This window comes from Prionailurus viverrinus, chromosome B3 (assembly GCF_022837055.1).
Source record: "Prionailurus viverrinus isolate Anna chromosome B3, UM_Priviv_1.0, whole genome shotgun sequence".
Taxonomy (NCBI): domain Eukaryota; kingdom Metazoa; phylum Chordata; class Mammalia; order Carnivora; family Felidae; genus Prionailurus; species Prionailurus viverrinus.
Genome location: NC_062566.1, coordinates 129,523,358 through 129,535,478, shown reverse-complemented (window position 1 = coordinate 129,535,478; position 12,121 = coordinate 129,523,358). Strand labels below are relative to the sequence as shown.

At 49.0% G+C, this 12,121-nt stretch overlaps 1 protein-coding gene across 1 annotated transcript; it reads right to left on the bottom strand.

The window, feature by feature from the left end:
* Positions 1-3,452: 3,452 nt before the first annotated feature.
* Positions 3,453-11,495, bottom strand: CALM1 (calmodulin 1). Its single transcript, XM_047863111.1, has 6 exons — positions 11,285-11,495; positions 8,476-8,506; positions 7,411-7,554; positions 5,144-5,250; positions 4,582-4,717; positions 3,453-4,399 (listed from the first exon to the last, which is right to left on the bottom strand). The coding sequence occupies exons 1-6, from the start codon at positions 11,285-11,287 to the stop codon at positions 4,371-4,373; spliced, it is 450 nt and encodes a 149-aa protein (XP_047719067.1). The 5' UTR covers positions 11,288-11,495; the 3' UTR covers positions 3,453-4,370.
* Between the last annotated feature and the right edge of the window lie 626 nt (positions 11,496-12,121).

Genomic DNA, 12,121 nt, shown 5'->3' with positions numbered 1-12,121 from the left:
AACTGGGGCCCAGAGAAGGGAAGCACCTGTCCACAGCTCCAGAGGGAAAGAACCAAAAACAAAGAGCCAGGCCTAAAGTGTCAGGCAGAGGGGCTCTGTCTCCACAGTGGTGTCCACATCCTTTAGTTCAGCTCCTGTATACAGAAGGGGCCAAATGCTCCCTGGAAGCGGGTCTCAAGCCTTCTGACCAAAGCAGGGGCTTCCCCTATGACCTTTCCCCTTCTTTCTGGCTCTCTCACGGATTCTGTGCAGAAGGAAACGGGCAAAGCAACCTGGAAAAGATCCTTCAGGAAAACAGGTGGACTTTCCTGCTAGAGAACTTTGCCTAGGACCAGGGTCTGAACAGGATCGGAACAGGGGAAGGTTTCAACTCCAAGGTTGTAAAGTTGCATCCCACCCCGTTTCCTTGGCCGCCCTGCTCTTGACGTGGGCGGAAGTAATATGGGCTTAGGTATAAAATTCCCGTCCAATTTGTAAAGTGTATTTCTTCACACAATTCCTCAAGAAACTTGGAATTAACGCTGAGGTTAAAGGGAAATGAACCTTTTCGTGGTGTGAATTTTCTGCATAAAGCAAGCACGGATACAGTGATTGGCCACGAGATTGAGTTCAAATGTCAGCTATTATCACTTGAACTTAAAACTAGAGTAAGGCTATAGTGGGATGTGTCTGTGGTGTTTCTGGCCCCTCATGCTCGCCCACTGTTCTAGAGCCTGGGTGGAATAACATCTGAGGGCAGGTGCACCTCGCCCGTTAAGCAGAAGGGATCGGAGGCTATACAAGCTAAAAACCTACACAGTTCGCAGTTAGAGATGAAAGGCTGCAGAAATGTTTATTGAATACAGTGCCAGGTTTATAAATAAAACTTATTTACAATTTCCATAGAGTTGGTCCCCCATCAGAGAGGTGGTTAAATCTCCAAACAGTTTATCTCAAGATTTACAGAAACATTCAAGTACATCTCCTTTGCAAATCGCCATGGTGAAGGGTTAACTCCGGTAACAGAACTACGGCCATCTTTTGCTACAGACGTGTGTAATGAACAGTAGAAGGGCTGGAGAAAGAACACACACCCCACCCACGCCACTACCTTCTTACTCGAGGGATACAGACCGCAAAGGATTTCTGTCTCCTAGAAGACAACTTCAGGGGATTTAAAAAAAAAAAGGAAATCGTAAACTGCCGGCTGAAGGGACGGGTTAAGACACATTCGTGGAATCCTAGTCACTGCCCAAAGGATGATGTATTTAGGATATACAGTATTAGTTCAAAGGTTTAAAGTAATTGAGTGAAACAAGAGCAGACCCTTGACCAAATTTACATTCTTGGTTTAGGAAGAAGTTCCCAGTACGCTGAGGGGCCAATAATATGCTGCTACTCTGATGTGCCACGGTGGCACTTAGTTAGGGAGGCCTACCGGACGGCCGCTCGTTACGATACAGGTTAGAAGTACAGTCAGACATGCATTTATAAAGAGAATATAAAAATATGTACAGTAGCTAATTTTCAATGTGTTGCCGAAAGACACCAATTAAAGTGTGCAAAAATTCATTTGTCTAAAAATCAGAAAAAAAGCCTTTCTTGGCAACAGTGCATCAAAAGCCCATCTGAAACATCGAGATGCATTTGCCTTGCTTAACACCTACCCCAGACAGATGGAGAACAAAACTATGAAAGTGTTTGCCAAGTACTCAGCAGTTTTTTTATGGCAAGTCTCAGGCTCAAGCGGGATGCCAGTTAAACTAGTCACTTTATATATATAAATATATGTATATATTTATAGAGCAGTTAGAAGTAGGGGCAAGAGTTTACAGGAAGGTGCTAACCAACGTCAGGGGGACAGACCCCCACATCCAGCTATTTCCTCTCACAAACTTGTGCAGCCTGCAAACGCCCAATCTGGGCTGGTCATCCCCTCAAAAGCCAGAGGGGAAAAAAAAAGGCTACAGCGGACTGGGCTGCCCCTCGACGCCAAGCTGAACTCAGCACTCCCTGGGGGCAAGGCTTCACTTCCCATCCAGGATGCTGGCCATGTAAGACTCTGACTTCATGAACGGTCTTTCACGAAGGATTGTGGGACCGCTTAAATGGAGCCCACCCAGCTTCTAGAAAAAGACTTGACGAAAGAGTTAAGACAGAAGGCAAAGTTTTGAAAACAAGTTAAATCACCCCCATCCCTCTTTGACGCTACGGAGAGGCCACTGAACACAGGCCCGCGATGGGTCAACACTTGGCCTCCCTGCAAGAAACGTCCAGGAGCCCTCGGTCCTCACTGTCTCACCAGAAGAACCTCTAAGGTGTTCTCAGGTGCTCCTTCCAGATCCAGGGAACTCTGAAAGCCATCTCTAGTTCAGTCACCTTCTCTTCTACAACCGCCCAGTCTAAGGACCAGCAGCAGATGGGTGGGCTCCTCTCCACGGCTCTGACCTATCCCTCCGGCAGGAAATCTAACAGGCTGCAAAATGCCAGAAAGACAGGGAGTAGGAGAGGGAGAAGCCAAGGGTCTCTATAAACCAGCCCCGAATGCACCCGTTTGGCTGCCAAGAGCTTCTCGCTGCCTCACTGGCAGCCTGCTGCTGTCCCAGGCAAATTAAAACCGCCCACGAACACTCTTGAAACCCCCATCTCCTTACTGGTAAGCTACGACCAGTTGACACCCTGAAAGACGCACCTCCAGCCTTCATTGCAGAAAAAAGAGTTCTACGCTAAATGCATTCTGTCTTTAAAGGGGCTTTTAGAGAACACCAATCCCACCGCAAAGACCAGTGTCAGCATCTCAGTTTTGGTTACAGGTTTATAATTAGACACAAAATCCACTCCATGCTGGAGTTGTTTACTTTCAGGCTGGGGACTACTTGGGAGAAAGAAAGCAAAGTGTCAAGTCCACTGCAGGAAAACAAAACAAAACAAAACAATAGAAAAGAAAAGGAGGCTAAGGAAAGTAGTATAAATGAAAAGTCATCAATCAAAGGGGACCGGTAGTGTCTTTTAGGCACGAAGACTGGCTAAGAAGGGACCTCGTGCTCCTACCACCCGGCGAGGATTGAATTACAGACACACAAAACCATGTCTCTTGCACAGATGGTCTCAAGTAGTTACATAAAACAGGTAATCGGCAGCACGACTGAGAAGAACCCCGAAGTACATGCTTGAGAAAAAGTGGGTTTTTTTCCTTCCTTAAGAGCTCCGCTGCCTGAATAATCATGAAGCTCCCGGCCTTCACTCCCCACCTCCCCCCAGTGAAAATACAAGTAGACCTACGTGCCTATGGACAGGACGAAGCAGTTGCTATCTGCCCGGCTTTAGGCAAGGTCTCACGCTCAGAGGTCGGTGCTGGGATGTCGGGAGGGCGAGAAGCCCGATTCTGGGCTGTGGGCGTTAAATGGTTAAACCTCTCCTCCAACTGCCTTGTCCCCGTTTAGATCTCAGCTTTACAAAGCATTTAACACCACTTTAAGTTAATGGTCTTTTTATTGGAAAAAAAAAAAAAAAAAAGACTAGCATTTACAACTTGGAATGGACGTTAAATTGTAATTTCTTGAACAGCAATGTTGATGGTTGTGCTGAAGAGTCCACAGCCACAGCCTACCTCTGCTGGCTCCAAGTCAGGTTCAGGAGGTTTTAAAAACAGAGAGTCCAAAGATGCTCCCTTGGTAAAGGTTTCTTTTCAAAAATTTGTGTGAATGGTGACAGCCCAACACCCATCTCGCTCTCTGGTACAATGCGGACAACGCTAAACCAACACGCACAGGATGCCGGCAGGATGTGTCACTGTCACCACGGGTGGGGGCGCACGAAGTACAGGGGGCCGTCCTGCTCTGTGGGGCCGCGTCTAGACGGTCTATCTATCCTTCACCCATTTTTCTGCACAGCATCCTGAGGTAAACCAATTTTAAAGGTTTGTTTTCAGTAAACCCGCTATGACAATTTATACTAACAAATTGAACTAGAACCCATTTGAAACAGGTTTTTTTAAATTTGTTTTTTCATTTTTCGTTTTTAATACAAAGGCCTGACTGTGCTCAATCGTCAAGCTGCATGCATGAAAAACTGGCCAGCCCAAACAGTGTAGTAATCATTAGCAAATGGAACTGCAAGGAGTCCACTAAGTGCTTCCTTATCGTTAAGGTAGTACAAGTATTTATATCGTAAAACTGATGTGTAGCGCTTCATCTTTAGGGGACAGGACCACCAACCAATACATGCAGATTTTGTGTGTGTGGACAGAAGGTACTTTTGACATTCAGTTTTGCTATATAGAAACAGAATGAGTAAATGAACTTTTTTTTTTTTTTTTTTTTGCAAGAGGTAAGTAAAAGATTCAATTTGATTCTTCTAGAGGGGGGAAAAAAGGAGTTGAAAGTAGGTCTTCACTTTGCAGTCATCATCTGTACGAATTCTGAAAAGACAAATAATCATAGCTTTGGGTTATCTTCAAAAGTAGCTTTCATGGACACGTCAGCTCTCTTCTGCATTAAAAACAAACCAAAAAGACCCCTGTCTAGTGAAGCAGTTAGCTTGTTTACAGACACCAAAGGGAAGTCTATTCAAAACTAAGCTAAGGAAATTGTAGTGTTTTACCTTCATAGTTGACTTGCCCGTCTCCATCGATATCTGCTTCTCTGATCATTTCATCTACTTCTTCATCTGTTAGTTTTTCGCCTAAGTTTGTCATGACGTGACGTAGTTCTGCCGCACTGATGTAACCGTTGCCATCCTGTGAACGTGGAGCCTTGTTACTGACGGCGGCAGCTGAGCAGGTCTGTGACTTCATCATCCCCTCTCCCAGTACTGCCACTTCTGCATACAGCCTGCACATCTCCGGTCCGGCCCCCTCTCCCCGCTTACCGACTACGTGCATACACTCAGCGACCCCAGAGAACGCAGGGGCTTTGCAAAAGCTAACAAACTGAAAGTAACAACCAAGAACTTGGCTCAGAACTCGCCACTACTTACTATGCTTACTCTCACCCAATAAGAGGGCTGCAGAAGTCAGGATATTTGAAAGTGAGATAACAGGGCCCCAGCAATTAGCTTTAAGTGTGCTAACTAGAGAACAGATTGTCAGAGCATTTAGAAACGATAGGGGAAAAAAATTAAAAGCCATATGTAAGTACCGTCTGCAACACAGATGCAGGATTACCTTGTCAAAGACTCGGAATGCCTCGCGAATTTCTTCTTCACTGTCTGTATCTTTCATTTTTCTAGCCATCATAGTCAAAAATTCTGGGAAGTCAATGGTGCCATTACCTTAAATTAAAAAACAAAAGCTCACGTAAAAGAAATGCTCCAGTAATGCTACCTGGCAGTGATAATCTTAAAAGCACTTTACGGAATGGTTGAAGCCTCACTGGCACAAACTGGTAAATTATTTTATTAGGTAAAACCATTTATAAGTCTAAACTGTTTAAACACTTTGCAGGGTAATTTCACATGATACGTGGTAATTCAAACTAGCAATCGGTGCCCAGGATATCATTTAACGATGCAAAAGAAAGTGCACACGTGGCCTCTTGACCACTAATGGGGGGGTGTACAGTTCGAGAGAAAGAGCACAGCTCCCTTCCATTCCCGAGAGAGGCTTTGGAGAGCGCCGTCCCCCTGAGTGAGGGTGACCACTCCGACCTAACTCTGCCTTGGCCAGTGATGCCGGGAAAGGCTCAGAACTGGCCTGCCAATACAACCAAACATTCTCACAGAAGAAAAGAATTACGGGAGGGGAAAAACTGACTTTGTTATGCCACAGACCATAAACCGTCACAAAGTCTTCTCCAGAAGGTGTTTCTCAACCACATTGTAAGTCCACTAATCTTTTTCTCTCCAATTCCGTATCTTTGTTTGTTTCCCATTAAGGGCAAGGCTCGGAAGTGTTTTCATAGCTCAGAACCGTAAACATTTAGGAAACAGTGTCAGAAGAATGTGTTCTACAGCCAGTATTCCCAACAACTTCCCCTCTAAAACGAAGAGTTACGTGAACCACCTCCAGAGACAAGCCACCAGATTAACAGGGTAACTTGCATTAAATGGAAACAAAACTAGAGGGAAAAAGCCTTAGGTTAAGTACTCATTTTCACAAGCAAGTACCTTTAAATCAAAATAGTAATTCAAAGACCCCTTTAAGTCATTTTGGCCTCCAAAATTTTAAAGCATTAATGACATTCACACAAGACAAAAATTATTTGAAGTGCCATCTCCTAGCCATGCAGAGAAGACGTCCTCAGGCATCACACTTATTCATCGCAAAGTGTTAGATTCTGTAGCCCCAGACAACTTCTCTCTCCTTGTTCCATACAATCTAAGGGCCCAAGACACTTTGCCAGTTGCGGGTCCCTAAGCAGTTTCCCAGGCTCCACATGAAACAGGAGGCAGCCACTCCATGTTCCCAGATGGCCTTAGCAATCAAACGCAAGAGAATTATGAGCTATCTCCTTTCCAAAACAACACTAATATGGATGAAAACTCTTTCTGAAGTAGCCCAAATGGGCTGAAACCACTTGTTAAAGAGCTCGCCCCAAGCCCCTGCTTCTAAATGTGATCAGACAAGTTTAACTCTACTTTATCACCTTAGGATACCACATTTATTTAAATGGCTACTACACCAAGCCAATCATCTAGAAAAGAGTCTAGATCCAAACTGTTTATTCTTAGCTCATCTTTTGAAAAATTACCCATGTTCTACAATGTTATACAGTACATGTATATATGGTTTCCACAAACACATGGTGTCTTTTTTTTTTTTTCAAGAGGGGAACGCTCAGAAATTGTTTACTGATAGAAGTGAGCAAGATAAGGTCTACTCTCCACTCTTCTAGAGTCCAGAGAAATGGATGACCAATTGGTGACCGACTGTTACAGGGGTTACTGCTTGTTCCTTCTTGCTCTGCACCTTATTTATCTTCTTCTTCTAGTAGATTCTATAAATCTACTCCGTACAGTCACCAAGCACCCCATCTCTCCAAGCTTCACGTGATCTTCAAAATTCTCTGGCACAAACACATCCACAGCTCACGCCTGTACTCAATTCTAAGAGTGCTCTTTTCCCACCTTCACTTCCCACTCCTCCAGAGACAGACAGTAAGCTCTTTTAAAAGGTCTATGGGTATTTTTTTTTTTTTTTTTTTTTACTTCCCCCACAGGACTCAGTGCAGACTCATGGGCCAGTTGATAAAAGATTGAGCTGTAGGTCACGGCAAGTAGAAAAGAACAAATCAGCGATCTGATCCAGGAAATGTTCTAGACAGTGAGCACAGCCAAAGGCAGGCCCATAATCTTCTATTTTCCTTGTCAACGGCTGTAAGGCAACCACTGCGGTGCATGTGCTTTGCTCTGGGGACCTGAAAGACAATCTTGTGACATGTCTGAACTTGCATTACACAACGCTGACACTCATTCATAGGTCTAAGCCCTCACCGTCAGCATCCACCTCGTTGATCATATCCTGCAATTCGGCTTCTGTTGGGTTCTGACCCAGTGACCTCATGACGGTTCCAAGTTCCTTTGTTGTGATGGTACCATCGCCATCTTTGTCAAATAGGGAGAAAGCTTCCTTGAACTCTGAAAACAAAAGCGTACCCTTTAGAATGAACGTCTTTATCCAACCCAGGCACAGCACACACTTTCCTTGGGCTTGCCAAAGCAAACCGTCCAAGTTTGGGAATTATCAGTAACTGCCTGGTCTTTATCTGCTAAAATAAAGACCACAACAGTCCTGTTGGACTGGCCTCCATTCAGCAGTCCATAAAGCAAAACCACAGTAGTCTCACGTTTTTCAAGAAAACTAAGCTTAAACACACTTAAGTTAGTCCTCAATCCAATCTGACAAGTGAAGATTGGTCAGCAAGTTCCCTTCAGGCCCCTTCCTGTTAAATTTCTACAGCCATAAGAACTCCTGGTTTCATAACAACATGAAGCGGTTCCTAGAAACATACAGTCCCAGGTAACCAGGCTGTTCTCTCTACATGGCACTTAACATCTCAAAGGCGTATTCCTGGCTTCCTGAACAGAATCATCCTCAAAAAAAGTCTTCCAAGGAACACTAAAAGCTAGAATCTCAACTAACTCCCTTTCCAATGATTATAGTAGTCCTAACGCTCATTTTCCCATTTATTTCCAAACAGCAAGCCCAAGCCTTCGCAGTGAATTACTAAAAGCCCCGTGGCATAAGAATTCTAAACTCCATTTGCGAGGAGCAGGCTCAGCACCATCTCATTACGTGCGGAGCCCTGAACACCAGGACGTTCGTTCAGTCAAACACTCCAGCGCGGAACAAGTATTCCCACCTCCACTTCCTTCCACGTTGCCTCTGAAACACTGGCAAGGAATTCACTCCTGACCTAAATATCTCTGCATATTGTTTCCATTTAAATCAATTCTTAGAAAACTGCTCACATTATTGGGGGGGAAGGGTCAGAGAAGCCACCCACACAATCGTGCCTAGTTCTGGTCTCCTGGAACCCCCTGAAGTCAGCAACTTACCAGCAATCTGCTCTTCGGTCAGCTGATCAGCCTAGATAAAGAAAGAAGAGGTTATAACTCAATGCACAAGAGTTGACTGAGGGCAACATAGTTTTCCCAATTATACTTTTAATATTGACCTTTTAAAAAAAAAAAAAAAAAAAGACAACCATCCCCACACGGTAGCACTGCCCTTAAATGAAACCCATTTTAAAAACAAACGGTGACAAAGAAGTGACAACACTGTACTTCAGGTTTTCTTGGCTGGGCCTAAGGCGATGTGCTGAGGTCTCCCTAAGGAAGGGTCAGTTCATAATTTGAAAAATGGCACCTCTAGCGGCAAAAGGCCACACCGCATAGGATGCAGCCACAAGCTCTGAGAAAGAAGAGCGCCACCTACTGCGCCAGGGATACCGCAGTCCCCCCTTCCATCCAAGGATCCTAGTCTGAGGCTGCTGTCACCACAGCCAGGATCGCATCCAGGGGCAGGCTTTTAGCGCACCTTGCGCATTGCTGCGGGAGCTCCAAAATCTCCGAATAGGCGTTACGTAATGGCATTGGAGTGGATTAAGAGGCTTTTAGATCTATTTTATGAGACACAATGAAGTGGAAAAAAATAAATTTACGGCAATGGGTTACCCCACCTAACTTGATTTCCATGTAATAAATGCTTTGTTTAAATTAGGCAGTTATGTCTTAAAAGCCTACCATTTATTATGGCTGATGCCCTCAAATTATCTTTGACGAAGAAGCCAGGAAAAAATGGAACCATCCTACAACTGAGCTGTTACAAAACTGCAAACGTTAAGTACACATAAAGTACACAACAATTGTAAGACTACACCTTCTCTTTTCTGGAAAAGAAGTAGCTATTAACTTTGCCAGAGAATATTTACTCTACCAAGAGCTGCTCATAATAAACACACTTTACTTGAGGTGGTAATGGCCATGAAGGTAATTCTCACTTGTATTGTCTGATCTCTGCAACACGGAACCTGTGCCTCCAGCCAGAGGAATTTGAGAATGCAAGGAGAGCTAATATGTATTTTTATTTTAATGAAGGACACCACCTAGTGAAGCCAGTTACAAAGCAAGTTCTAACAGAAAGCTAACCAAGTCATGTTTACTCGAACTCTTAAATGAAAACTTTCCCAATAAGAACGTTCCAATTTATTTGTTTGGGGAGGGGGGGGGGACTTATTTTTTCAAATTAGAATTGGGTCTTCCTTCCTTTCTACCCCAGTCACCGGAAGATGGTTTTCTTTACATCGAAAGAAGGAGACCCGATGATTTATGTAACGTCAGGACATCTGTCTTTGTACAACAGGAAGCGGTGCCACACCTCGAAAGAGAAGCTGTCACCTTATTGGGGGAGCACAGTCCCACCTCACCGCAAAACTCTCTTGGAGAGGTTTTTGATACCATCAGCAGCCTTATTCGACAAAGAAATACCCGCCCCCAAATCGCTTTGGCCTAGGGGCAAAGGTGCCCTGAAACTCCCCACCCCGCCAAGCCAGAAAACGCTGTGAGTGATGTCAGCCCTGCCCGCCCAAGGGAGGAAGGGGGCTGTAGAGAACACACCCGGCGAGGCGCACAGGCGCATCTGGCAATCTAGAGGCCGCAGAGAAAGCGGAAACGTGGAGGGCATCTCCCTGCGGACTGCAAAGTGGCTAGGGGCCAGGCAGGGGTGCGTGCCCCGCGAGCAGGCGGGGTGCGGAGGAGCGAGGGTGCCCCAGGGCGGGGACAGCGCCCCTCCCAGACCAGGGCCACCCCCACTCCCACCCCCGCTACGGGACCGCGCGGCGAGAGGGGGCCAAGCCCGCCCCGCGCCTCCCACCCGCTTCTGCTCCCCCAGGCGGCGAGCCCGCCGCGCCGCCGCCTCCTCCTAAAGCAGAAACTTTGCGTCTCTAATGGAAACCGAGCCGCGCGCCAGCTCCCTCCTCCCCCGCCCCCCCCCCCGCCCCAATTAGCGCAAGCCGAGCGCCTCCCGCGGGAAGGGACCTCCCGATGTACTGAGGATCACGCACGCCTTCACTACCGCACTGGGTAGGGGGGCTGCAGGGGTGCGAAACAGGGAGACACGAGCCCGGCCACACCGCAGGGCCCCGCCCGGGCGCAGGGCGGCCGGCCCGCCGCTTCCGCCCTCTCCGCCCCCCACCCCTCGCCTTCCTGCCCCCACCCCACCCTTCCCCGGCTCCTTCCTTCCCAGCCCACGCCCGCGCCGCGCCCCCCGGGAGGGAGGAGGGAAAGCGGCTGGGCCCGAACGCGCAGCAGGGTCGCGGGGTGGGGGAGGAGGTAGACGCGGACGGCGCCCCCCACGCCCCGGCCCGAGCAATGTGCGCCACCGGCTAGCGTGGGCCCATTCATTCTCTGCAGCCCTCCCGACCCGCCGCCTCCGTGCCCCGGGCTGAAGGCGGAGGGGGGTGGGGGTATCGAGCGCCCGGCCCCGCCCGGCTCCCCCACCCCCCCACCCGGGCCCCGGCCCAGGCGCAGCGCTGCGGGAAGCCCGGGTGCGGCGCGCTGGATGCAGTGGTGCGGGGCTGGGGGGAGGAGGTGGATGCGGAAGGCCCCGGTGCTGCTGCGGCCGGAGCCCCTGCCGGCGCACAGCCCACAGCCAAGTCCAGCTCCAAGAGGGACCAAAATTTAAGAAGAAACCCTGGCCGAGGAAAGCGACATGCAAATCCGAAATGCGTCCTTCTTAACCGCAGTTGCTGCGTAACACCCGGAAAAAAGGACCTCCCCTCCACCAAAAGGGGGGGCTGAACTAAAAATTTGGGAAGAAATCATGGGCAGAGAGCTGCTATGCCGCCGTTTACCACTCCCGACCTACCATGGTGCGAGCGAAGGGAGGAAGAGCAGAGGGAGCGAGGGTGGCTGCACCAGCGCAGAGGCTGTGACGGCGGGGGTGCCTCCGCTGCTGCTGCTGCTGCTGCTGCTAAGGCGCGGTGTGCGCTCAGCGCTGTGCCGCTGCCGCCGCCCGACTGCGAGTAACGGCGCCGCGCCCGCGAGGCTCTCAGCACCACTGCCGAAGTGCGAGCCTGCTCCCCGCGGTATATATATGGAGATCCGTATCCCTCCGCCACGACCGCGGTTGCCTCGCGCCGAGCGGCCCTGCGAGAGGCCGGGCCTTGCCCGCTTGGCCCCGCCCCTACCGCGCCCCGCCTCTCGCTGCACCCGCGCGCCGGCCGCCGGCCGAGGCTGGGGCCCGGGACTCGTAGGGTTTGGAGAGAGGCGCGAGGTCGCGGGGCAGGGGCAGAGGCAGGTGAGGGGTGGTATCTCCAGAGACTCACTTCTGGGGACGCTCAAGGGCGGAGTGTTTACGTAGCCCCGACTTGGGACAGCCCAGGACTTGAGAAGCTGTCTGCCTCTCGCCCCAGCCCCACCTCCACCTCCACCTCCACCTGTGGGACACCCCTCCCCCCCGCCTCTCCTCTTTTATAGCTTGTCGGGAGCAACCGGGTCACCCTGGTCTTGCGCCCCTGGGTCCCCAGCTGGTCCCCTCCATTCGGGGAGCTTCAGGAGGTCCTGGGGCAAGGGGCGGCCGGCCGTGGGGAGCTGGGGACAGAGGAATTGACTGCACACCTCAGCTGCCTTGGGGAGGGTCTGGAAGGGTCATGGCAGTTTTCTTCGCGCAAGAAATTGGTCAGATGTTTTGGCTTTTCTTTTT